Source organism: Zootermopsis nevadensis, unplaced genomic scaffold (assembly GCF_977971745.1).
Source record: "Zootermopsis nevadensis isolate Lab colony 2312 unplaced genomic scaffold, Znev_1.0 Znev_ptg000003l, whole genome shotgun sequence".
Taxonomy (NCBI): domain Eukaryota; kingdom Metazoa; phylum Arthropoda; class Insecta; order Blattodea; family Termopsidae; genus Zootermopsis; species Zootermopsis nevadensis.
The window spans coordinates 436544-464496 of NW_028259135.1; the positions used below are offsets into that span (position 1 = coordinate 436544).

The 27953-nt window shown below is 40.3% G+C and overlaps 1 protein-coding gene across 6 annotated transcripts in view; it reads left to right on the plus strand.

Moving 5' to 3' along the window:
- The window catches only part of LOC110830682 (WD repeat-containing protein 47), a 123114-nt gene extending 95359 nt beyond the window's left edge, over positions 1 to 27755 (plus strand). For 5 of the 6 annotated variants that reach the window (XM_087359886.1, XM_087359903.1, XM_087359896.1 and 2 more), the window contains 6 exons: positions 12933 to 13129; positions 16357 to 16526; positions 17743 to 17913; positions 19649 to 19785; positions 20818 to 21037; positions 23027 to 27755. In XM_087359886.1, the coding sequence (XP_087216012.1) occupies positions 12933 to 13129; positions 16357 to 16526; positions 17743 to 17913; positions 19649 to 19785; positions 20818 to 21037; positions 23027 to 23172 (1041 nt within the window). In that variant the 3' untranslated portion in view covers positions 23173 to 27755. Of the gene's footprint in view, positions 1 to 12932; positions 13130 to 16356; positions 16527 to 17742; positions 17914 to 18339; positions 18886 to 19648; positions 19786 to 20817; positions 21038 to 23026 lie in introns of those variants that run through there. The other variant, XM_022065884.2, reaches the window with a different exon arrangement.
- The last annotated feature ends 198 nt before the right edge of the window (positions 27756 to 27953 follow it).

Here is a 27953-nt window from a genome sequence, read left to right on the forward strand (position 1 = left end):
TTTTTGCGTGTGTGTCTCGTTCGTACAGTGTTACTGACACAATTTTGGTCTCACGCACTTATATTATTTTTTTAAAATATGATTCCACAAATTCCTAACTGCTGATTGTAGATATAAACGGTCAGCAAACTGATACGCTCCGTTGACTTTTGTTAGGTTTCACCGGTGAAATCGCTCCACAAATCATCTTAATATTTTAGTAGCCGTGTCACTGTTATTGGCAAGCCTGTAATTCAATAGCGAAATTTGGAGAAGTTCTGGTCCGTTCGCTGTGTTGGCGCGGATTTCTCTTTTATTCGCTGTTGAGAGAATTTAATCTTTTGCTGTTCGTAACGAAAAGTTTGTGTCTGCATGTCGACTCGATTTTAATTACATTTTATATTAAGAAATTCATCAACACGTAATACGCGAAGACCTACTCGTGTTTATGCGCGTATAGAAATTCTTCGAAATAGGATCAGAAAATTTTCGAACAAAAAATGAAACACGTGTTGTCGTAAATCTTCCGATTTTCAGCGTCATTAAAAAGTGACTTCTGATCTCATAACACAAGAACCTTTGGTCTAATTTTGATGGGATTTTCAAATTAGAAATGTAAAGACGGTGACAGAGCCGGAGAGCCTGAATTGTTACGCTGTTCTTACATTTCCTAACTTGTTATTTTGCTAGCAGCTGAGAGAAAGGTCTTAAACTTTGTTTGCTATTTTGACGTTACCCTAAATTTCGTGAACTCGATGCTGTCTTGTTATTCTCCCAGGAGCCAGAACGGAGGCCACTTGCTTAAAGACGCCTTTTTGTTGTGACGTGTTAATAGATTCTCTTTATTTCTGCAAATGTGATGTGACATCCTGTGATGTAGAAAGGAGGTATTGAATTGCACGATTCCTTTTTGAACCTTTACTGTTCACCAAAAATTAAGACGATCAGATAACGGAGAATGAGACGCGCGGGGCATGTAGAACGCAGGGGAGAAATTAGAAATGCATATAGAATTTTAGCCGGGAAACCCTAATATGAGGGGCCATTTGGTTAGATTAAGATATGAATGGGAAATTAAATTAATTTTAAATAATTATGAGGACGTGAATTGAGTTCAACTAACTGAGGATAGGTTCCAATGGCGGGCAATTGCGAACACAGTAATGAATCTTTGTATTCCATAAAAGACGTGGAATGTTCAAATATATATTTATTATTCAAGTCTATACACAAACTTTTAAATTGTTGATGTTAAAATTTAAAATCACCATTAATATTCTGCGCCATTCATCGTTATCTCGATGTTACAATATTGCGCTATATATTACAATCTGGTGATTTTAAATTTTAACATCAACAATTTAAAAGTTTGTGTATAGACTTGAATAATAAATATATATTTGAATTTTGAACACAAACATGACGCATCTAAACTATAAACGTGGAATGTATTGACTACCTGAGATACTTGCAGTTTCACAAGAAGGGCCCTGCTCTGTGGCGTTAGTAATTATACAGAGGCAAGGATTTGGAAGGAGGGTGTTGTCGCCTCTTTGCTCACGGTATCTGGGAACTATAATCCGGTGAAGAGTCGAACCCAGTTCATCTCTGGTCTGTTCGGTCTGTGGCAGGTTGAATTGTCTCGAGTCATCCATCGTGTCCAGATATTTTAAGTGTTGTCAGAATCCTCGACCCGTGTCTTCTGAACACGGTCTTGATGAGAAGAGGTCGATAGTCCAGGAAGCAGTTGCGTGTGAATTGTTTAATCGGTTTTCTTACCATCTGCGCCGATCCACTCTTATCTGATTGTGCCGGGTTCGTGAGCGGTGCGCTCTGGAGCAGTCTGTCACTAGTTCCTGTCCCGCGCGGTGCACTACGGACAGGCAGCGCTGTGAGAACAGGTTCTGATCTCTGGTATGTCGGTCACCAGGCCACGAGGCCTCCTCTCGCGCGTTGACGATACATTTCGGACTTAATTGGTCAGCTATTTGTCCTCAGGTACTGCTACTTTCCTCGGTCCTCTGTCCGTGTTCTATAAAAGTCGCAGACTCCTTAGCCCGAGGCCTTGTACCATTACCGTCAGTTCGTTATTGTGATCGCTGACCAGAGATTGTTCTTAATGGTGCGTATCGAGTTTACGACTTGGAACGTTTTGCATGAGTGGTCGGTGCTTCTAGGAATCCGGAGTTCGAATCTCTCTCCCCGTGCTCTTGGTATCTCAGCAGAATTTCATTTCTCCGGTCTCCAGTCAAATGACACACGATCATTCGGTTTGTTTCTACACCGTTCATAGTCGTTATAGGTTTCGATGATGTTTCGCCTGGTATTTGCAGTTCTAATTTCATGGAGAGGTTTTTCTTGCAAAGCGGACAGTCACACATAACCTGCTTTTTATGGAATCTATGTTCATAATAGCCCGTTAACGGTATCTCATCTTATATGTGTCTAGGATTATATTTTAATAGTATACTCCCATCTATGCCTTCGTCTTCCAAATTCTCTTTTGCCTTCAGTTGTCAATACTAAAATGATGCTTGCAAATCGCATCTCCATCCTTCTCCGATCTTTTCATCCATTATCGTATTACTTTGAATAAAAGATGGGAGATAAAAATGTATATTTTTAGACGTTTGAAGTTAAACCCTTCAAATCTTGGTGGTAACGTCCCAACTGATTCAACAGTCGATTAATCGACACTTGTGTTTATCGATCTTGTGTAATTCTCTGGGTAGAGATTATTTTCATAAACCGTTTTATCTTTTTGGTGGCGAAGAGTTGCTACGGGCTGAAATCTTTAATATTATTTAGACGAAGGCACATTTCGTCTTGAGACTGAACTTGACCGAGGCCGTTGTCACAGCGGTCCGTTACTGCATTGTGGCGCTGCTGGTACCGTACGGGACGCCATCTGTCAGCTGATCCGAGCCTCCGTGGCCTTGAATCTCGGGAGGCTGTGATCAGCGTAGCGGTACGTTCAACTTGTCTGTCACATGCAAAGTGCAATGCCCGTCCTTCGGTTTGATACATGCCCAGCCGATCACCTTCGAAATGTCTGCCTACTTTTTATTTGTGTACAACAAACTTTGACCAGGAAGCCCTTCTAGAGAAGCTGATGGTCGGTCAGTTGTTCACTAAATTCCCCGTCTGTTGTCGGATCTGAAGGTTTATTACCTTGTTCAGGAAAAGCCGATGTTGGACGTTGATTTATTTAGCCAGTTGAGTTCATTCCACGCCCTCACGTGGTTTCAGTAAGACCTTTCATCTACCTTTAGACCTCTCAGTTGAGACTTCGTATTGGTCTCTTACATTGACGGAAGAACGTTGAACACAAGAGTTTGAAAACAGAGTTCTCAGGAGGAAATTTGGACCTAGAAGGGATGAAATAAGTGGGGAATTTAGAATATTGCGTAACGAGGAGCTGGTGCATTGTACAGTTCACCTAACATAGTGAGGATAGTGAAATGTAGGAGACTCCGATGGGCTGGACATGTAGCACGCATGGGAAGGCAATGGGGCAAGAATTTTGGTGAGAAATCCTTCTGGAAAGCGATCCTTGGGCAGACCAAGAAGGAGATGGGAAGATAACATCAAGATGGATCTTAGGGAGTTGGGCTGTGAGGATGGGAAATGGATGGAGTTGGCTCAGGATCGTGGCAGGTGGCGGGATTTGGTGTTGTCGGTGTTGAACCTGTGGCTACTACTACCGGGGGGAGTTGGTTATGTGTGAGACTTCGTCAAAGGTGAAACCCGAAGATCCGATCCGTGTCAGAATTTCATCAGATTAAGATACAACATTCAACGACTTGCTCTAAGAAATGGAGCTCAAGATATACAGGGTGATTCAAAAGGGACTCGGAGAGAACAACTTTTGAGTAGGAATCCACGTCCTCCGAAGTCATCCTGAGTCAGTCGAGGCCATTGAAGATCTGATAACGTACCGATGAAATAACCGTACTTTGCTATTCTCCTACTAGTTTAATTTTGTTTTTTATTAATGTACAAGGATTACATTAGCAATCTTACAAACCAAATTATTTCAGCGGTGTGTTATCAGGCGTCCCTGCCTTCAATGGCCTCGACTGACTCGGGATAACTTCGGAGGACATGGATTCCTATTCGAAAGTCGTTCTCTCTGAGTCCCTCTATACGTTTGGCCCTAACCTTTTGAATCACTCTGTATTTAAACACATATGAGAAACATTGGATACAAAATTGTTTTAGACTAAGGTCTGGTGGATATTCAGAGTTATTTGATAACAGAATTTAAGTGTGGAGGAAATTATATGTTGCTAGAGTGACTGAAGGGTTTTGTAGAAATGTTAGGCATTTCTCATAAAACTACCAGCAACTACATCGAACATTACTTCTAATCGAACTCGTTTGCTGCTATTCGTAAATCATTTAGCGATGTGTGTCCTGACGTGGAAGTGCCGACATCGGGCGACAAAACAGTTGAAATTAATGCCATTTTTCAAGCAGTGTCTCAGCTGCAAATGCATGTAGGATTTATTGTTTCGGAGTTAATTTTGTATCGGACATGGGCATGGGACGGAATGGAAGAGAGAGGTTTTGTTCATTCGGTTCAAACCTGCGAAAGTATTTTTTTTTTTTTAGAATAGACCGTATATTGAATAGAATTGTCTGCTTAATCACGCTGTAGGCGTGATTAGAAGAAGTGTGTCGTTTTGAGAAAGAAAGTTCTTGCGTCTTCCTTGTTCCGGTTGAAAGTTCATTGGTGTGATGATATCGCAGACCGAACACGGAAATATTTTCATTACATATTATTCCTTTAAAGGCCAGTGGTAATTATATGTACCAGATGCTGTAACAATCATCAGCCCTACAATTTGTATATATGTGTTTCGTATGATTCTCACTGTAAACAGCGGTTATTTCCTTAAACAGCGTTAACCAGTCGATCTTTTTAATGATAAAGTGTAGTGTTTTCTTCGCGGTACGGACTGAATTCTTACGTAATATTTATACGAGCTTCGGCTTCATAGGGTTAACCAGTCGATCTTTTTAATGGTGAAGTGTGGTGTTTTCTTCGCGGTACGGGCTGAATTCTTATATATCTTTTGACGATATTCGACTTCAAAGGGTTAATTAATTATCAGAATAAACAGCGATTATTTCCTTAAACAGCGTTAACCAGTTGATCTAATGGTCAAGTGTTGTGTTTTATTTGCGGTACGGGCTGAATTCTTAAGCATTGTTTATACGAGCTTCGGCTTTAAATGGTTAATCGTATCAGTACATTTTCGGTGTGTCTAAGGACTGTAATGTCGTGTAGAAATTATTTGTACGATGGATGAAGGATGTTCGACGTTACATATCGAAATGAATCGAACTCTGTTCGGCACTAAGTAGCAGACAGACTCGACTTCTAAATTGCGTGTTAAAGTTTATGTACTCTGTCTAAGGAGAATATTAGTGTCATGTGATCACGTAATTATACGTCAGTTGTTACATGTGACTTCTTGTGGTCCACATAAGAGATGTAAGTCTGCACCTGTCGCACGTAGACCCAGCAAACCAGTGTCTGAAATGTAATGATGGTTAATCACCGTATAGAACATCTTGACGCCATGAAATTTGAGGTTCTCACGGAGGGGAAAATAACAGTTGTCGTGTAGGGGTTACCAACGTTTTGGAGAAAAATATCTCCTCCATATTTAGTTGGTGGTCCACCTAAATTGACTGCACGGATCCCAACCAAGAAGATCACGAGCTATAGTTCTTTTTTTCTCGTTTTATAATATACGTTGTTTTTCAGATCTTGTACGCGTCAGCTGCTTTGCTTGGCATTTTATTTCGTATTTCTTTACTGTATTTTCTCACCTTAGCCGTAAGAGGTCTCGTTTCACAGTTACACGAAACACATGGTAGCACTTTTTGACGTAAATACGTCTATACGGAAGGGTCATTCGGCAAAAAAGTGTAACAAGTGTACCTAGGCAACGTCGTGTTTACTCGGAATTGTTGTTACCTAGGAAACGTTACCTTACATTACCCTACATTACATTACCTTACATTACATTCAGCTACCACAGAGCCATCTTAAGCGTAACTAATTCAAGTTAAATAAGCAATGTCTTAATCAAACTTATCTCAATTGTAAAGCATGTATAAAGGAAATATTTAGAATAAAGCCAATATATAAACTTCCTTTCCGTATAGACGTATTTACGTCAAATTCTCCGGAACCGTGGTTCCACTGACAACTTTTAATTAGAATATTCTAAAGCTGTATCAGATTTAAAAATGTTATGGAAAACTTTTTGTACCGATCACGTTACAGGGGCGAAACTTTTTTGTGTTTACAACACTTCATACCGCCATTATGGCCGCACACCGTGTAATAGTGCTTGAACACAGCGATACAAGTATCGATAAGTCGATTGAGGCAATCGATATCTGCGCGTGGGTGAAAAATGTGCCGATTACCGACACTTTTGTTCTGTAGCATGACGAATGCAAGTGGTGTAGAATGCGTGGTCGTGTTCTTAAAACACCTGAACATCGCCACGTGCTTCATATTACGTAAAAACTTCGAACGTTGTTTGACCCGAAAAGACGAACTAAATTCGCGCACAAGATTTCCACAGTGTGATTCCCTGTTAAAGGACATTTTTAAAATTTGTACAATATGTGTCCTGTGACGGTTACTTTTATTAATACACATATTATTATTAGTGTTCTGTCTGACGACAGGTCCGTTTACTTGGCAGATGATTCAGAAGTGGTTTGCCATTGCCTTCTTCTGTATGTAAATGATGATGAATGTGAAGTAATTGTTGGGATGCCACGGAGAAACCGGGGAAGCCCCGGAGGAAAACTCCGTGATACCTGGACCACGGCCTTGCCCAACACAAGTTATAAATTCGAACCCGAGACCCCAGGATTACAAGGCCAGCGTTCTAACCGCTAGACCACCGTGGCGCAACTCACCAAATTATCAAACCATGGCCGTCTCGTAGTTGCAATAGGTATTTGAAGCGACCTACATCCATTTCAAGGCAGACGGCGTGGAATTCTCTTGAATACGCTGTAATATGTTAGCATTGCCGTCGTCAGAGGTGCTTCAAGTCTTGCCACAAGATCGTCGATTGTCCTGGGAGGGATTGTTCCCACAGGAAAAAGTCGATTGGGGTTAGATCCGGTGACCATGCAATCGGGCCTCCACGTCCTGGGTATGTCGTGCTGAAACCACGTCTGCCATCGGTAGAACAGTTCCCACGAAATCGTTGAGCTGTTACCCTTTCAGGTAGTAGACAGGGGCCCAGGACAATGTCCCCGACGATACCAGCCCAAACGCTGACGCTGAAGTGGACTTGGTACATTTGCGGATAGCCTAAGGATTTTCTCGTGCCCAGAGGTGACTTGAATTGAAGACTTACAGGGATGCATGGAATCATGGGAAAAACGCTGGTATCGCTTGTATCCATGGCCAAGGGAACTACTTCGAAGGAGACGGTGGAAACTAGGATTTTTTTAAGGGCAAATTTCCTGAACGTTTGGGTAGCTCCTCGTGTGTATGACATCTTCATTGGGCTGTGTCCGTGGAGTCCGTGGGCGAATTTCGTTTCATGTTTGTGTTAACGCGAGAGGAAGATTGTTTAGCTTTTATATCTGTACGTATTCGTTTAACCAATTTGGTTTGTTTTATTCAGCACAGGGAAGGGTATAAATAGGATTCAGCTCAACTGTAATCCACCCCCTCTGGGTCCCTCAGTCTCCGCATTTCACTGTTTCTGATATTGCCCTCGCACAGCATTGTGGGATCAGAACGTAGGTGTAAAAGTTTCAAGGTTACGCCACTAGATGGGGGAGTGGAGATTGTGGATAGGTTGCGCGGTGGTTTGTGCGCAGCTGAAGTTGGCTTCACACTCCGTTGATATTTTATTTTAATGCTGAACTTTCCGATTATATTTTATCATTTATCACAGTTTCGTCATAATAAAATATAATTCAATGTGTTTATGATGTTTTGTATGTTAACGTTGGCTTTCCACGGCCTTGTTCCCGTATCCCCATTAAACCTTAACAATATTAAGTTCGTCGAACGCGGATTTACCGTACGCACCGCATTTGATTAAAGCATTTCCCTTAGGAGGAGGGTTCACTGCTGGAACCTCCGACTCCGACTCCTTCATAAAAGCTCAATATGTATTAATAATGGTAAACCTACTAAAATGGTAAATGGTACCACAAGATATTTCATCACCACCACGTGAACCATCAGCCTACTTTTTAGACTTATAACCGATATTTAAATATAAGTCTAATGGTTGTTGCAGAAATCGGTTGATTTGTAGACAGTTCGTATTTTTAAGGTATCCCAGCCAAAGTTACAAAGCATTTTCCCCACACCACGTGGCTCAACGCGTCGTTGAATCTCCCTAAGCGTTAGGCCGCCTGCGGCACACGCGGTATAGAAATTGTTCTTAAGATTTTATACCGAGGTCGGAGTCAGTACATTTTTATCGACTCAGACTCCACAGCCCTGGTTCGAGACGTACATGCAAATGGGAGTTTAATCTTGTACTAATAGGGCGTTTAAATGTTGGCTGGGCTGTATTGACATTTATATCGCTGACCTCTACAAATGCGGATCTCATGATACTGAAGCCGTCAGTTTTTCCGTGTACACAAATGTGAGAGCCCCTTTTCCAGGAATATTTAAATCCTCTTTGTTATTAGTAAATCTATACAAAAATTAAGTAGAGTATGTCTGTAAATAAACTTACGTATTTTTGTTTTTTTAGCGAGTTTTTTTTTTGTAATTTTTGCGGATTATCCGAGAAAAATGTTTACCAACCACCGCGGTTAATCGAGAGTCAACTGTTTTTGACAAGCCTTTAGAGAGTCTTCGGTACTTTTTAAGTACACGCTGCAATATACGAAATCGAAATAATAGATTCTGTGATACTCCGTTTTGGCAAGTGATGAGATGTGAAGTCTTCCGTCTGGAACTTGTAACACGATGACTCTACTGGAGTGAAAGGCACAACCAGTGGAAAGCAGCGATGGCCAAGATTCTGAAAAGGACTGCTTTACGTAATGCAGATGTTTGTGTTGGAAACCGGAAGGGAATTCGGTCGCGGATATTTCTCAACAAGAAAGCTTCTTGGAGACGACACTTCAAATGCGTGTTGCTTGTAACTTCCCCGTTTCTATTTAAACTAGCAGAATGTTCGTAGTGTTAATGCTGGGAAATTGTATTATTGTATTTGTTATTAATCTTTACTGCCCGAAAGTTTCTTGTAGGCCTGATTATTTGATATGTTTCGTTGCAAAAGAATTTTTGTTTTTGAAAAAAAATTATGCTTGAACACGACATTTTTAATGTTGAATCCAGGACAGATTTTAGATTTGTGACCTTACTATAATCTTCTGGCTTGAAACAAACATCTGTCGTTCTTAATTTACGAGCTGTAGAAACCGCAGTCACCGGGTTTTGAACCCAGAACGTTTTTCGGAGTTTTGACATTTCCGAATATTTTTCGACCATGATTTCCGTTAGGAACACAATTAAACAGTTTTGTTTGTAACTGCACTCCTGCAACGACGCAAGATTCAATAAAAGACAATGAACAGAAAAATAACTATCGGTCATTAACGGGTAATGGTTTAATGGAATTAGAAGTCGATATTTCAGAAAACATAGTCGATTCACGTCAATGATATCGATATACGTCCATGATCTTTAGTCGGCTTATGTTTACTGGAGACGTTTAGGTTATATGCATTTGGATGACGTAGCTTTCAGTTTGATGTCTTCATTTTACATCCAACAGACTGAAACAACAGAAGATGGATCTCTTCAGTTATGTTATGCCGTAGAAATCGACCGACGTGTCAGAGAGGCTTACTGCCTACGTCGTCAGGTCGACGATAAATTTCTATCGATAGGTTAGGTTTATTCAGGTATCGATTAGGTTGAAAGATTTCGACTTTTGTAGAATTTTTTAGAAATGTGGGTCGTGTGTGTGTGTGTGTGTGTGTGGAGGATAACTGTAACTTTTTTGAATAAATTTTTACTTTCGTGTCAGGCCTAATAGGCGTACTCTGAAGAATGTTAGATTTTAAACTAATGACGTAAACATTATGAGTCGCATTTAATAAGTGTCGTGTGCCAAGTTTGATCAGTATCTGCAAAAGAGAAGGGCGGACATTTGCATTTTAGTTCCCTTAGGCACTTAAGTTAGAAGATCGTTGGGAGATAGTTAAGACTTTGGGGGGGGGGGGGGGTTACGAAACAATTTTTTGTAGACGCTGTCTCGAGTTTGGTCTAAATAGACCAGTTTCGGTCTGTTTTCATGCGAACCCAGCTGTGAGACTAATTGTGTGATTTTTTTGTTTCAAAACGCACGTAAAACATATGTTAACATTGATTTTGTGATAAATTAAGTGGTTATTTACGTAGTGCCACATACGAGTAATTTCACATTTTTCAGAAAGGTACGAATGCTGTTCCAAAGTATGAATTGCCGCCGAAATTGATGTGTAATCGTCGTGTACAGAGTTTATATTTTGTGTTCCGACATATTTAGCATATTCTAGCATTTCAGCCCAGTCTGACATATTTGGACTTTACGAAGATTAGCTGAGGTAGCTAGAATTTGGCTTCTCACCGCAGAGACACGGGTACAGTCGTGGGTGACTTTTAAGTTCTGTGGTGGACGAAGGTTTTTCTCCCAAGTTTTATTTTCCCCTGATAATTATCATTCTAGCACTGCTCGACACTCCGTCTTTTGATCTGTGCCTAGATCACACACGTAGCTGGAGAGAGAGAGATATATTTGTCTCGTTTATTTCGGGTTTTACCCCCCCCCCCCCAGACCCTTGTGAAAAGGCTACACTACATCTCTGCATTCCGACAGTTGTAGATTCTTTGAAATTGGGCAGTGCACAAACTCTGCCTAAATTCGTCAACACCATGGTGCTTCAGTCACTGAGTGCACTGTGTTCTGTGATAATTTTTTAAAACTTCCGAGTTACAATGCTTTATCGACATTTTATGGAGATCGAATTCGTAATGAACGCCGATCACATTGCTTTCTTGTTTTTTTTATAAATTAAACCTTGGGTATTTATATCGGAATATTAATCGATGTTCACAGAATTATGTTACACCGAAAAAGTAATTTAACCCCTTGAAGCCGAAGATCGTCTGAATATTATTTATGAATTCAGCCCGTACCGCGAAGAAAACACTACACCTCACCATTACGAAAATCAGCTGGTTAACCCTTTGAAGGTGAAGCTCGTCTTCATAATATTTACGATTCCAGACCGTACCGCGAAGAAAACACTTCACTTAACCATTAGAAGTCGAATCAGGCGGTACCACATAAGATTTAACAAAAGAACATCCCGGTCAAAGCCTTAATACGCGAAGGTATTTTTGCGGAGTGTGAGGCTACTACTCACAGCATATTTTGGTCCTAAATGTCCCTGACATGCTTATGTTTAAAGATGTTATCTCGCCAGAATCCTGTGTGAGTTTCACACTTCATCCTAACTTCCAACATTGTGGGTGAGTTTTGAGGTTATGTCTGTTCGTTGTCCCAGTTTTGTGAAGTAGACCGCATGATTTTAGCAGATGACAGACGTGAAGTGTTCGTGAGAACAGCTGGCCGCTGTTGCATTGTGGGAAGATAACGTTGAGCGCCATCTTTGCTGTTGTTTTGATGATGTCATGGACACATCAGACTGAAAGATATGTAAATATAGACTTCGCGCGGTCGCCATGTTTTTGAAATGACTTTAATGCGAGTAATGCGTTTATGAAGATCTGTTACCATAAACAGTTTAATGTCCATATTTTAACTGTCGCTAAGTTGACTTCCCGATGGCAGGAAAGTGAGTTTCAATAATTACGATTATCCGAACATGGCTTGAGCTTCGATGTGCAATTTTAAGGTTATATTTCCCGCGTATTTTTGTATCATTTTGATATTTGTAAGTTCTGCGATCTCGATGTTAAATGTATCGCTATACTGTAGGGTTATCGAAAAATCACACAGTAAATATTAAAATATTTATTGATGGTTGCAGTTCAATACAGTTGAAGCCGAAGCTCGTCTAAATAATATTTAAAAATTCAGCCCCTACTGCAAAGAAAACACAACATTACGCCATTACAAATATCACCTGGTAAATGATGTTTAAGGAAATAATCCGTTGTTTACACTCAGAATCGTATGTATACATAATGCAGAATTATTGATTGAGGAAGTAGATGGTACGTAAGGTTACCATTGGGCTTCAAGGGGTTAGTAGACAGACATTATCGCCGTGACTGTACAAGAGGCGTTGCATTTCACGCCAGCCTGTCAGTTGTCTTTTGCAACGAGGTTTCATTTTCTAACACTACGTGGCGTCTCGTTCGTAGAACTTCCTTCACTTGTCAGAACGAGGTGTTGTGGATATTCTTTACGCTTCACAGATTTTCTATGAACGTATATCGCCATGTCATGTTCTCGATTTGATATCTCCAGTGAGATGACGATGATTATTATTATTACTTGATTGGCAATGAATGCGAAGTCTACAGACGAGACTTTTCCAAGCATTGTCTCCTGTCGCTTTCTCCATCTCACCGTGGAGAGATTTTGTGCCATGCCGAATAATAAACTGCTCTGAATTGCGTGATAGACGGAACGTGACAGCTGAATTGGAAACCAGTGAAAGGTTTGAAGTCTGATGAGACGACCGACTGCCCATACGAATTTGAATCGTGTGATGCCAGACTCCACGCCTTCTCCTGGTCAGTACGCGACAGAGAAGTGATTATTAAGTAGTGGAACTATTTCTTGTGAATGCGCACACCGGTCTGCCTTCAGTCTTGTGTCGGGCGGAAGGTGACATGTTTGTTTACGTCAGGATCGTTATTCTGCGAGACAGGAAATAGAAGTGTTTGACTTGTTATGTTTTGTTTCTTGTAGCCCGTGCCTCGAGCAGATGCTGAAGTGAATGGTGGAGGGGGAGGTGCCGGAAGGCCTCGGTTTGTGGCTGTCACGTCTCTAGAAGATGTTCAAGCTGTTCGCTGCGCGGAGTTTCACCCCCAGGGCAAGCTCTACGCCGTGGGGTCCAATTCCAAAACATTACGTATCTGCTCGTACCCCAAACTCTCAGATCTCAGGTTTGTATCTGGAGCACACGCACTAAGTCATTTAATGTTTGAGGTTGTTGGTTGCTGTGTTGGTGATTTGGTCTGTAACGCCCTGAAGTATGTTCCTCCGAAATTCTGGTATCTGGCCACAAGTCCGCACAGCGTTACTACCCGGGATCAACATCGACACAATATCAGGTTTATTTAATAGTATTTGACTTTTTGGGATTACTGCGCCGTGCTGTAAATGTCAGGTCCATTTTACGTGATACAGTCGTAAAACTATTATCTATAAGTCATGCACATATTAATAATACGAGCAGTGGGTCTACTGAGATTAATTTAATTAACAAAACAGTTATTTGTTCTGGTTTTAAAGTATTTTGGTCTACACAGCTACAAGTTATGTTGCAATGGCGGGATCTTTTGGACACTGCTGTGAATCTTCCGGTTTCATGGAGGAGGTGACTTCACCAGCTTAGCGACTGATAAATTCCATCGAAGGTCTTCGCTCCATCGAGTTACTATTGCCAGTGGTCCCATTAGATTATCGCAGTTATCGAACTGTATGTTTTTTTTCTTCTGAAAGTTTTCAAGTTGTCTGTGGAAATTCAGAAATCAAACTTGGTAAAATGTATCTCGCGGTTATTTTACTTTCATTCCTGTTAAAGGTCAGTAGTTCCTTTGTACTGCACGCAAGAGTTCAGAAAGTCCCTGTGACGTCACAAGCATGGAAAGCAACCGATGTAGTGCGCATGCCCAAACCGCTCCTCCGTACCCGAGTGGTGGACATTCGTGTTTATTACAAATATATTTCTCACAAGTCTCTCGTGCTTTTCGCTGCTTCACTGTCAAGATCATAGTTGTTCATCCATTTGTTTTATTATTACTGACTGTTTTATAACTTCCAGTGGTTGAAACTGTTACCAGTGAAGTTCAAATCAAATCTGAACAAGCACGACGTTTTTCGGTCTGCTAGTAGTGCGGCACGTGACTTCACGTTTCAGGAACTTACTTCACTTTCGCGAACAGTAATTTCGCGTAAGATCAAAGCCTGTGTTTCGACGTCTGTACTGGCTGATAGACCAACTGATGGCCAAGACTTGTTTGTGCGCAAATTGATGCAAGTAAAAGTTGTTATGAATACGCCTCGAAGGCCAGGTAGTCTTTGATGTCAATGCCAAGTTGACACAACCGAGACTGACTGTAAACCAGTTCCTCGTTTCCTCGTGTAGGCTGATTCAGCGTAATGTTAGTAGCAACACTCATTCCATCCCCAAATCACGGAGATTTTGAAAAGAGGATTCGTATGTTTTTACCAGAATTGTGCAGCGCCGTCCATTTTAACTGCAGTCTGCACCAGGATATCTCAGTCGATACGGCGGCTAAGCAGTAGACTGGATTACTGGGGTTCGATTCTCTTCTCACCCCATCAACCCGGCCCTGAGACCCATCCAGCTGTGTCTGAATTGGATATCGGAGTCTCTTTTGTTTTGGAGGCAAATCGTCCGAGGCGTGAACCTGCCGAGGGTAATGTGTGGAGCTAACATTAACCTCACTTCTCCATGAGTCTTTATGCTGTGGTGTTTTAACCCTTAAAAGCTTAACAAAGTTCGTTTGAATATTATTTGGTTATTCAGTCCGTACCGCGAAGAAAACGCCACACGTAACCATTACGAAAATAATCTCTGTTTACGGGGAGAATCATAGGGAAGTCTTTCGGCTTCAAAGGTTGATTAAGTTCGACGAAGCTTTGCCTTGCCCGATATAACTCGATCAGATTATTGAATTCGTACTGCGTTGTCGTTTGTAATGTGACCGCGTAGTTCGCCTGCGATTGGGCTTACCTGGGGACATCATCTTGCTCTGTGTTCCGAGAGTTTGGCGTTATCGTCGTGTTTAGGAATTTCACCACTAGATGGAGTTGAGTCAGCAACACACTTCTTCCGCCTTCCCCAGTGATTGAAGGTTCAGTGGAATTGTTTGTCATTCTGAATGTTGCAGTATTCTTTCCAGTGATTGCCTGTCTTTACTGATGTTTTCTTGAGGATTTGAGGATCTGCTTGTTGCTTGTGTAAGATTAGAAGGGCAAGGCGTTCGCAGAATAAAAGTGATCGGTCTACGTGTCCTGTTGATGCACTTAAATCCGGAGAAAGTTTGTCAGACTGGTGGACGCTCGCCTCGCTGGCCATGTGGCTCAGTGGAATGAAACCGATTTCAAGGGATTATTGAGTATGAAATCGCACAACTTTCACTAACGTCGTTAATTTGCAGGTGTGCGATGCACGGTGGAGAACGAAGTAGTAATTTATTCATCCTCAAAGACATTTACGTCTTCACACTACTTACAAGTTATTTAGCGAAATTATTGTTATAGTGAAACATGGTCTCTTACATTGAAGGAAGAACGTAGATTATAAGTGTTTGAAAACAGAGTGCTCAGGAAGATATTTTGGACATAGAAGGGATGAAATATTGAAATCTAGGATGTTCCGATAGCCCAGACATGGGATTATGACATTTTAGAAGGAGTTATAAGTACCTAATTAGAAATTTTAATGTTTCGACATTAAATTAGAAGAATTGTAGCAGTGTGTTAATGTGAAAGTAAATATAGACCTAAAGATGGGTCTGTGGGCCTGAAACATGTCATATTAAACCAAATACTGAGACGTGGTGTTTTAAATGTTTTGTGATCAAACATTTACAGATGTATAATTCACTATAAACTTGGAAATATTTTAAAGGTAACTTTTCTGTTGTGCTTGTTAAATAGATTAAATGTGAGTTTTTCACGGCGGTGAGTACAAAGATGGCTGTCTTCAGAATTAAATAATTGTTTAACCACAATCGTGCTTAATATACTGCACACATATCAGTACCGTCAATGCACGTACTACCATTTTGTCATCTACACTTACTAATTACAATTTCGTGGTCTAATAACACTGATCAACAATGTTTCGGTAACAAAATTCAAATATGACCTTGAAAATTTTCCATCATGTAACAATTTTTGTGTTATTTTGTCTTAACGTCTACCAAATGAGTAAATTTCTTGATTCCATAAGGATATTTTTTTTTGCAGGTTGGCTACACTGTCTGTCTCCCATCCCATGTCGATCATCCGGCAATACGTTTTAAGTTTTGTGATTCCACCCGAATATTACATTATTACTGGCATTTATTTCAAAAACTTTTTGTGATTTTACTTTGAGGCTGTATAATGAAAATTATTTTCGTATTTCTTGTTTCAGGGAGGACCATGTCACGTACCAACCGACAGTACTCTTCAAACGCACGAAGCATCACAAGGGTTCCATCTACTGCCTGGCATGGACACCGATGGGGGACTTAATGGCTACTGGGAGTAACGACAAGACGGTGAAGCTGATGCGGTTTAACACGGACACCTCGAACCTGGAAGGTGAGATAACTGAATTGCCTTTACAGTTACGACGACTGCACCTTTGTTGTTGTTTTTTTTGTTAAAAGCCTTTTATAAATGAAACTTCATGGAAAGAGGCCGCTCTGACCTGAGTTTAGGTCAAACTTTGGGCTTGTGTGTGATTTTGTAATAAGAAAGTATTTTAAAGAACTGTTATCTATACGAGACGACCAGGAAGTAAGTAATACCTACGTTGAAGTGAACGAGTGCTTACAAAATCTGTTCGGTTCAACCGAGTGGCTTGAGAACGTGTGTTCTGTTCTACGCGGCGCGTGCATGTCTGTATTGTTCTCATACGTGTGTACTGTAGCCACTCGGATCCTCCGAACGCCAATCGCATTTTGCCGAGTTCCACACGTCTACGACTCTGTTTTCAAAAATAGTTTGTTGGGAAACCTAAGAATTTTAAAAAAAAGTCTAAAGCAGCTGTCTTCTAGGTTGTAGCGCCCAGCGTGATGATTGCCCTGATGACAGAGGCTGCGAGGACCTCTGAAATGTCAGTAAACATCTACCAGATGACACGGCGCTACCATGAAAACCTCAAAATAGTAATTTGTTGCTAAAGCCACCGTTGCATTGAGCACCACGACATGTGACCACCGGCTCTACTTCCTCTCCAAAGGAAGTTGTGCTACAGATTTTTATCACCCTTAAAAATCTGTCGACCTCGGCCAAGTTTGAACCCGTGGACATTGGGTCCAGTGGCGAGCTCACTCGCCACGAGTCCACCAACAGCAACTCCTATACTTGTATGATAAAGGTTAAATTAGGCCAATTTCATATTCTGGGTACTGGGAACGACCCGTTCTCCATGTGCCTGAGCACTGCGAGTCCAAACTTTTTGTTGGCTTTGATCTATAGACATTTTGGTAGGACTCCTTGGAAGAGGGATCGGCCCGTCGCAAGGCCTCTGCCTGTACACAGGACAACGGGGACAAACATCCATGGCTTGAGTGGGATTCGAACCCGCGGTCCCAGTGACCAAGCGACACCAGGCCCTCGCCTCAGACAGCACGGCCACTGCGGACCCCCAATTTTATATTCTATCCCGTTCATTACGCATTAACCATTCTGACATTTGACGCTGTAAAATCTGAACTATTGGCAGATTCGTTAGTCGTACGCAGCATTTTTGGTGTGTGGCGGAAAGATTAATACTAATTCTGTCTCGTTTCTGTTGATAATTTGTTTGCAGGACAAGAGATTGAACTGACAATGCATGACGGGACAGTGAGGGACCTCTGCTTTCTTGAGGACACAAGTAACAAGTCTAGCCTTCTGATCAGTGGCGGTGCTGGTGATTGCAAGATCTATGTCACCGATTGTGCCACTGGTACTCCATTCCAGGCTCTGAGTGGTCACTCAGGTTGGTTCCTCGGCTTTAGCGTCAGATCCATAGGATGCGCTTGTTACCAGTTGTTTCACTACCTGAGATTTAGCGTCTTCAGCGGACATGGCAAATATTAATTTGTCCACGTCAGGAAATTACGAAGCACTACTCTCTTTTGATAATTATTTAATTTAATTTCATGTTACATCTTTTCTCTGATGGGAATGTTACGCCGTTAACAATAGTAGGCGTGCATATGTGCATTATTTCTGGGTTTCTACCACAAGATATGAAACGTATATAATAAGATGATTTTTTGGCCAATTTGTTACAAATTTTATGTAGAATCAGTAGTTACGTACACTTTTTATAAAGTTCACAGCTTTGAGCCCAGAAATTCCTAAAGTCAGTTTTCATTAATAAGGAAGTACAAATTTTTGGGGAAAAAATGTTCTTTTACAGATTCCGTAGAATTATAGTTGACGTGCCACGATGACGCTCGAACCTCGGGTGCATAAAAGAGCAAAGACTCTGTTCGGTTTACTTACTACTGTATCAAAGTCCGTGTGATGTGTGACCAGAAAATGGAATATTCTGGATGCGGCAACTTTGGGTTTGGTACGATATCGTTTAAGCGAGAGGCAGCAACGGCCACGCAAAACTGATTGGATCCAAGAACGCAACTAAGGGCTTTCTGATGGTTGTCTTCATTATGTCTTCTTCTCCGTTCCAAACGTTTCTTGAAACAGGAAAGTTGATATTCGTATATTTAAATTGTAATTTCAGATGGGATTTTACTAATAAGTGTTTTGTCCATAACCAATCAGTTAGAGTGAGCTAGTTGTTAAAATGCATTAAAGCGTCTGCAAATAAAATGTAGAAGGGGATACAGATCAGTGTATCAAATATACAAAATTATTTATTTCCACGACTCGCTTGTTATTTGTGAGTCTGTACTCTCATTGACTAAAATTTTATTTCTTCTTTCTTGACTCTAGAACCCACTTGTGGGTCTTTGTCACTCTTTTCGGAGGATTTCCTAATCTTTGAAGTGTGCATTTGTGAGCAGTGAGTGACACGCCCACTGCCTCCGCACAATTTCTACTCTATCCTTATTTGACTGCTAGAGCCATCTAGTAGTAAATCAGGAGAGACTTGGGTGAGAAATGGCCGCTGAATTTTGCTTACGAAACATCTTGTTCACGCTCGTAAGGTTCTTTTACATGCCGTAAATCTACGACATGGGACCTTCCCCTCCGAAGGAAGTTGTGCTACAGATTTTTACCACCCTTAAAAACCCACCGACCTCGGCCAGGTTTGAACCCGCGAACCTTGGGTCCAGTGCCGATCACGCTAGCCACTAGTCCACCGAGGGTTACAACTAAAATATTACAGGCAATAAACATTTAAGGATTTAAGAAATACACATTTTTAATATTTATAAATGTCTTGTTTGTTAGATTAAATTAAATTAAATTAAGTGCATGTGAGATTGTACCCCGTAACCTTAACTAATGGCGAGTGTTGTTAGTAGCCATCACCAAATAAAACCACAGAAGGTCTTCACCCCCTTTACTGCATGGTTGTAAGTCAACAGTACATTTTTGCCGGATTTACAATTTGGCGAGAGCTAGTGCAGTTCATTTTTCTAGAAACTCGTCGCAATATTAAGATAAGGAGCTGTTTGTTGGTTTGATGAATGGTCATGTAGAATGTTAAGGGTTTTCTGTGATATTGCTCTTGCAAGTGAGATCTTATTCTGTGTGCACAGGACACGTGTTGACGCTCTACAACTGGGGTGGTGCCATGTTCGTGAGCGGTTCTCAAGACAAGACGGTTCGGTTCTGGGACCTTCGAACTCGTGGCTGCGTGAATATGGTGACTCCGGCAACTGCGCCCGGCAGTCGGGTGGGTTTCAGCCACGTACCGAAATGTTTGTTCAGTGTGAAATTATTCATTATTCTGAACAACGGATTATGTTACAGCACTTTTTAAATTTTAAGTATTCACTGACCGAACTAGTTTTTCTTGTTACGAATTTAAATGAAGCACATTGTTCATCCATCATCATCTCTGGAACATGATTTGAACCTTAGACCTTATAAATATTATACATAAATGATAATTGTTTTACTGCAACATTTGTTATAAACTACATTAAGTCATGCTGAGTGCAGCGAAGACAGATGCAGATCCACTCCGACGCTAAGCAGAGAGACTTGAATGCACATTTTGTGTTACTCGGATCATGTCTCTCTCTCTCTGCAACTGAATCTCTACCCATGTTTCAATAATTATTACCTTTTTTTAGCTTTGTGATGTGAAAAATTATGTATTCTGGTACCTGCAATATATACAGCAGCACTGAGTCAGATTTCAGGTTCTCACAGTCCGAAGTATGAAGATGGCTGTCTTCTGGATTGATGTGTTGTGTACTATGGTGAAAGTTTACCAACATTTCATAGGTGCTCACTGCCTCCATAATCAGGACATCGACGGAGGCAGCAACACTGAAATGTCGGTAATCTTCAACCTGACGACGCAGCACAATAACCCAGAAGTGCTGTCAAGTTACACGGGTAAAGTTGTCCTTGTGTCTAATAAAAATGTCTTGAAGGCATAAGGAGAGATGGCGGTAAAACTCCAAATACGTATTCTTAACTCTGGCGCTAGATGCAGGTGAATTATAACCTCCATGTTTGTCATTTAACCCCAGGAAAGAGAGTCTCTGGTACCTAATTGCATTGAAGACTCGGCTGGTTTTGATGTGATATTAAAGAAGAAATTCTTGTTTGGAACCTCAATTTTCCATCCGTTAGCAACTCATTTTTATAACTGACCTACTTCAGTGACACATTAATAACGTGTTTAGTAAGTAAGAGTTTACTGCAAGAAAGTGAAGCCCACACAATACAAATTTCAGTTGTTTTAATTATGCAGGGCTCTCCAGTCGCAGCCGTCTGCGTCGACCCGTCGGGGCGACTTCTGGTGTCAGGCCACGAGGATTCTTCCTGTGTGTTGTTTGATATCAGAGGCGGTCGCAACGTGCAGTGTTTCAAGCCACATTCGTCAGATGTGCGTTCCATCCGCTTTTCTCCCAGTGCCTATTACCTCCTTACAGGAGGATACGACAACAAACTGGTGCTCACTGACCTGCAAGGTAAACGCGGTAATGCAGCCGCAAGTTTTGTAAAGTTTAGAGAATTTCTAGACTAAACTGACCAACTGTTGGCTTCTGAAAAGTACTTTTCTCCGTGTAGTTCGTTAGTCAGGAATCACCGTGTTTCTGCTTTAGGCGTTATTCGCGTGACATCGGAGTCCGCTTCCGTCTTGTGAAACTGTCATTGAACTCTTCAGGTTGAGCTGTTTAAAATGATACTAGTGAATTCCTCCTGAAAATGGATATCACTTTACTCGTCTAAACAAATAGAATTTTATTTTTATTTTGCTAAATACCAAATTAAGAATATTTTACATATTCTTGTTGTTTTTTGTGGTATTTGTTTCTGTGGTATGCTATTTGACCAAGTTTACATGATCAATATCCATAAAGGCTTGATCACGTTTTAAAATTTCTCACGAACAGCTCATCATGCACGTGTGACACACATTAATGATATTATTCAGTGTTCTGTCTTACGACAGGTCCATTGCTCTGCCCAAAAAGAGCTCTCCAGTTGTCCCTATTCTCGGCTTCTCGCTTTAATTCCTGGAACGTCATCTTCTTTCCTTGTTTAAGGTTGTCGGTTAGCTGTATCAATCTTCTTCCCAGTCCTCGCTTTCCTTCAACCTGGCCTTCGGTGATATCACTCAGTAATCCATTCCTTCTCATAATATGTCCCAGCCAGTTAGCTTTCCTTCGTGTAATCGCCTGCAGAATGTTTCTTTGCTCGTTGACTCTCCTCAATACTTCTTCGTTGGTCACTCGATCCGTCCACCTGATCTTCTCTATTCTTCTCCAACACCACATTTCAAAACTCTCCAGGTATTTCTGTTCCTTCTTCTTGAGTGTCCAAGTCTCTGCTCCATACGTAACACTTCACTAGTTTCTCCTTCATCTCCAAGCCCAACTTGCTAGTGAGAAGTATCCTCTTCTTGACGAAAGCTGCCTTGGCCATGGCTATCCTTGCCTTTACCTCCTTGGTGCACAGAGCGTCCGTCGTGATTATGCTTCACAGCAAAATATGCTTTAGTAATTTCTGTAACATGTGTCAATAATAATAACAATGGCGATGTCTCATACGCTTCTTTCTGATCAGCCCAAGCAGAATCCTTCAAATTAAGGAACACAGGTGATGTGTATCGGTGATATCAATATTTGAGTAGGTGGAGATCATTCGTGCCTCTTAGTGAATGTCCATTGTGATTAGTTTATTTTGTAGTGATCTACTGATATAGAAACTGCACTGAGGCATATTAGTGTAAATGAAAAGTGAAAGATTGTTATTTTTCAGTAAACATATTTGAATCATGACTTAGAATTTAATATTAGATTAAGGTGTGCTTGTATCTTTGACTCTTGAAAATTAATGTGCTTGCGGATTTCAGTTCCTACGTAAAGGATCTATACGTTGGGCAAACTAAATTACAGATCATACAGAACTGTTACTTATAGTTTGGGTTACAGGCAACTCTTGGTTTACGAACGAGTTTCATTCCAAGACGTTCGTTATACGTTTTTGTTCCTTATGTGTGTCTTGCATTCCTGAGCTTTTGCGATATGTATCGTATACGTTAGCAGTCATTTTAAAGCATTAAATGTTTACATCGCAAGCAAGTGATGATTCTAATATAATAGGAGGGAATCACCGATTTCTTTCCCACGAGAAAACATTCTACGGGGCGTGGCATGTAAACCAAAGTTTCTTTACTGGCTGGGTTTGTTTTATTAACCAATAACAGTTCAGTATAATTATCATATAATAATTTTCCGATAATTATTGTAATAAATACATTTTTAAAAATTTTATTTATTTACAATTATGTTCACTATATGTTTGGCATTTCGTTTTATAAGGAACTCTTATCTATTGGTAACTTTAAGAAATTTTGAATGAATTGTGACGTTCGTTAAAGCGAATGTTCGTAAATCCGAGAGGTGCCTGTCTTGAAAATAAGAATAGTTTAATTATGTTTTTCTTCTGTTCAGGTGACCTGACAATGCCTTTACCGAGTGTCGTAGTAGCCCAACACCAGGATAAAGTCATCTCTGGGCGCTGGCACCCAACAGAGTTCTCATTTCTGAGCACCAGTGCAGACAAAACTGCTACACTGTGGGCCCTTCCTCCAGTGTGAATATGCTTAATGCCCACACTGACGTGAGCACAAAACCACTGTTTCGTGGCAGTCGCGTTGTTTTATTGTTCGTTCGAACTGCAATGCATTGAGATTACCCATAAAAGATTAATTATTTTTTGGGGGATTAATTAAGGTTGACTAATTCCTACAGACTTACAGAGATTTATTACGTTAACTTCTGTACTAGTGGAATGTACATTTGTTGATGAAGAGAACTTCATTTGTAAAAACACATCCAAATAATCAGTGAGACTGAGAATCGTAACCAAAACTGTATTTGCTGTCTTTGTTTGTAACTTTAATTTTATATGAGAAAGAGATTCAAATCTTGTTTTAACAAACCAGACAGAAATTCGGTGAGTATGTGAGTTGCTGTGGTAAGGCGGTTTGCTTGTCGATCTGATGTGGGTCTGACATCGGTTAAAAAGTCTGTTGACGTTAAGGATTCTAGGTCGAGAGTGCGGAGTGCATAGGAGAGTTACGCTGCTCTTTTCTTGTGCATGGTCACAGTATATTTTGCACATTCGGGCAGAATGTCTTTGTAACATACATAAATGGTCCATGATACAGACTTTGCTTTATTGAATTTGCAGACGAATGTTTACACATGATTTGGGCTATACAAGATTTATATTCATCTTTGTCGTTATGTGTTTTTTTAATTATTTTTTAATTCTCTGCACTACCAACACTAAGAAGTGTTTTCTTTACGAGTCCTGTGATTTTATTCAACTGTTTCTTAAGAACTTGTTAACTTATTATCATTATTGTGTTGCATAATTGTTTATAAGTTGATAATTGGTGAGGTGACTCTGTATTATTGTCTTTTGTTTTCTTCTAAGAATCGTAAGATTTGTCCCGTTGTAATAAAGGAAATAATCTACAAGAAAATAGTGATGAGAAATATGTTTGAAATATCAGGAACTTGCAGCAATAACACTCGTGTTGTAATGTTCAGATAATGAGGTCTGCTGCGAGATGGCCTCACATGAAAACCTAACTCCATTGAGTAGAGTCCTTCTTGGAAAGCTAATGGTCACTCAGCTGCTCAAAAAATGCCCTGTCTTTTTTGGAATTTTGAAGGCTCGTTATTTTCAAAAGAGCCCACCATCAGTCCCTGCCTTCAGTTACATGAAATCAGTCCACACCTCATCATATTTCTTCAAGATATATTCTGATATTGTCCTCCAATGTTTAGCAATGTCATCCAAGTACTCTGATCTGCTGAAACTATTATTGAAAACATAAAAAATATCCATCCGCTGATGTTGGCCATGCCATAGCTCACGTAATTACTGTACCGCATGCAAACGTGTAAACCATGCACCCCATTTTTCGAGGAACTAAAGAAATTATTTTAAAAAGTTTGTAACTTTTTCTTCGTATGCGTCTTGTAGCCTCTTCGCGATCTGGGTCCGTATTCTTATGGTTAAATTATTGTGGGCAAAACACCTCGCCAACCACCCTTGAATTGCCTAAAAATTTGTTACATGCTTGGCCCTAGCTACTTCCAGCACTTTCATCTGGCACATTTCTGTCGATACAGCTTGTCCGAACTGCTGCTTCTCGCAAATAATGCTCGCTAGCTCCTCTTCGATAACTTCAAACTTTAGTTTGGATCTTCTGAAGGCTCTTATTACCTGTAGTCTCTCTTCTTACTCCAGTCTCTTCTTATACATGCCTCGAACCTTCTGCCAGCAGCCCAATTTCCGATTTCCTCGGCCATCGGAACCATAATCTCGTACTCATTTTTAAAATAATATCTGAAGCAGGTAATGGTCAACCCTGCTTTTAAAGGGCAAGGAGCAGGTAGAGAGATACAGTTCAATGACTCATTTTTGCATAAGCCACGCACTCCATTGTACAGGTAAATTATTTTCGAGAAAGTGTTAGTGGGGTACATGAGTAAATACGGCAATTCCTGGCTGTTGGAGCAAGGTTTGCACCCAGGCCAATTCAGCGGGATTTATACTGGAAAAGGGGCACTGAGACTGGTTTTTCTCCGAGTTCCACCATTTGCCCCCATTATCATATTCATATTTAAACAAATGTCTGGGGTATAGGCAGTGGGCCCCTCGGCAGCTGCCGTTCCATTGCAACGATAACAATCTATTCATTTTAAATGTAAAAATTCTGTGAGGCGCATCATCGGTCAACCACGTGTCGTCCTTTGCCATGGCAAAACCAAGTCCCACTATATGCTGCGTAGGGACTCATATTTTGACCTTGCTCCGCTGATGTAAATCTTCCTGTTTACAAGGGAGTTTTGTTTCTTTAGGTTGGATTGGTCCCAGCAGCTGTCTCATTCGCATTAAAAATGCTTATGTAGACCTTGTTTATCAAGCATGGCATAGATATTTTTATATATCAGTGAATGTTTCGGGTTCTTTTTTTAGAGTCATTGAACATATATTTTTCTGACAGTCTGATGGCTGTACTTATGTTTTCTCAAGTGCAGGAATTTGTGGATTTTACTGTTTTTTCTTGTTGATGAAACTGAAATCAGTTTTGTCATTTGCAGGTAACAAACATGTACCATTCTGTTACCGCAGGCCTGCCAGTGAGGAATATTATCAATTTTTTTTTTGGGGGGGGGGGGGGTGGCATGTAGCTTTCCTTGTCTCCCTCATTGATATTATTAACATCTCCATGTTTTATGGTGAAGTAATTGTTTTTAATAGCTAAGCCTTTTGCCTTTTGCCTTTTGTGTGACATCAACCAATGGCCAAGCAGTGAAAATTCTAGTTTAAATATGTGACCAGTTGTTGGGCCGTTATGTATCAGGACAAGAAACCTGTAATAGCACGTACATGTTTTACTATCTCCTGTTCAACTGTTAACTGGTGACATGGGTTTTCTGTAGCGCAAACAGTGGCATGAGATATGAGAGACTGCTCGAGTTTTGATAATCCTATCTGGCCCCAGATTTACTCGGCATGCAAGAAAATTTTAAATCTAAGACGATGTCTCTCACATGGCATATGTATCATAAAAATGTATTTAAAAGAAACTATTTTGCACCTTTTCTGGATGTTAAAAAATGAGTGTGGGTTTAGCGCAAAGATAAACACAAAATTAGAAATTTATTTTATTTCGTCATTAAGAAATCTGGACAAAGTTTCAAATTGTGATACTTTCATTGTGTTCTGGTATAACACACGAAGAATGAATTGAAATGCTTGGGTGAAAATCTGCGGTGGGTAAACTTCTTGGTTACTTTTTTTACTTTTTTTGATTCATGTAACTTAATTATCTTCCTCCTCACTTCTTCAGCCTTTTCTATGAAGGCATCTCGCTGCTCAGCATGCTCTGCTTTCATAATATTTTTGGTCCTTTCAAGGGACAAATCAAAATGATTATAGACTGTCAAGTCGGCATCTTTCTTCCCAATCTTCACAAACAAGCAAGAGGAAGAATGTGTCTTGTGTTCATTCCAGAACCATTCCAGATTTCATGTTATGGTTACTTTAAATTGTGCTCACTTTCACTGTCATCATCACTGAAACCTTCATGCAGGACCCCAAGCACTTCTTCAAAATTGGGATCACGAATTGTAACCCACTTTGAAGTCTCCATGCCCACCCTAAAACTAGTAACGTGTGGTCTCCTTCGCCAGACTAAATTTCCAGGTACAGTCTGTATCAAATGATGGAGGAATGGAAAGAAATATGAGTAGACATATAAGCGAAAGTAAGAAAGAATGGGATTAAGAGAGCACTGCAAGCCATGATCTTGAAAAAAAAAGTAAGATGTAATTTGTTCTGAGGACTGCAAGTCGCCAGTTGAGGGTTAATCAGTTTTTGTTACACTCGTTATGTTAAATATCTTCCAGATGAAAATTGCAAAATATCTGCACACTTTTCAGAGATGCTAAAAAATTAGTTTTTGGCGCACAAAAAAGTTGCATGGCAGGTAAACATCCATCAGTGTGGAAACTAATTCACATGCAGTAGACAGATAGTCCACTAGATAGCAGCATTGGTGATAGGAAATGACCACCTGCTGTTTTATACAAGTTTTTGCTGCTAATGCTGTAAAGAAGTGAGCTTTGTATATTTGAATGAGAGTGGCAAGTCACTTCAGGACAATTTGCTGCTGTTGAATGCAAATGCTATCTGTGGTTATTCTGTAATAACCTTAACATTTGATGATGTATGATTGGTGAAATTCCATGCCTTGCTCCAGTCCTGTAATCAGAAGGAAATACAAACATAACCTCACACAATCAATTACTTTAGGTTTTAGGCTCTTACGAAATACCAAATATTATATTAGCATTAAATATCTTAACATATTTGCTTGAGTACTGAAATATTTTGTATGTAAAATAGATTGTGACCTACTTCATGTAACCATGACTATTATTTTATTGTAATGAATATATTGATGTAAAAGAAAAACCATGATATTGAAGTGTTTGTTTGTATAAATGTATTTGTGGTGCCTTCCTATTGCATATGATCAGTTTGGCAGCTTTACTGTCAATAAATCATAATGTAGCCTTTTTTTCTCTCTGTAGAGTGGGCTACTTTGTAAATGTACATCTGGGTAAAATATTAAAGCACATGTTTTTATTTTCATCATTAGCCAGCTTGATATTATCATACTTGAGCTTTTTAGGTTTGCTTGCAAGGAGCACAGTAGTGAGGCATGTTTTGACATTTACTGTGATGAGCAGAAGCAGCTTTGCCGTTATGACACGAACCTCAGAAAGAAGATCCACATGTATAAAGTAAAACTTTTGCGGCAACTGAAGTTGATGAAAGACTTTCAGGTTA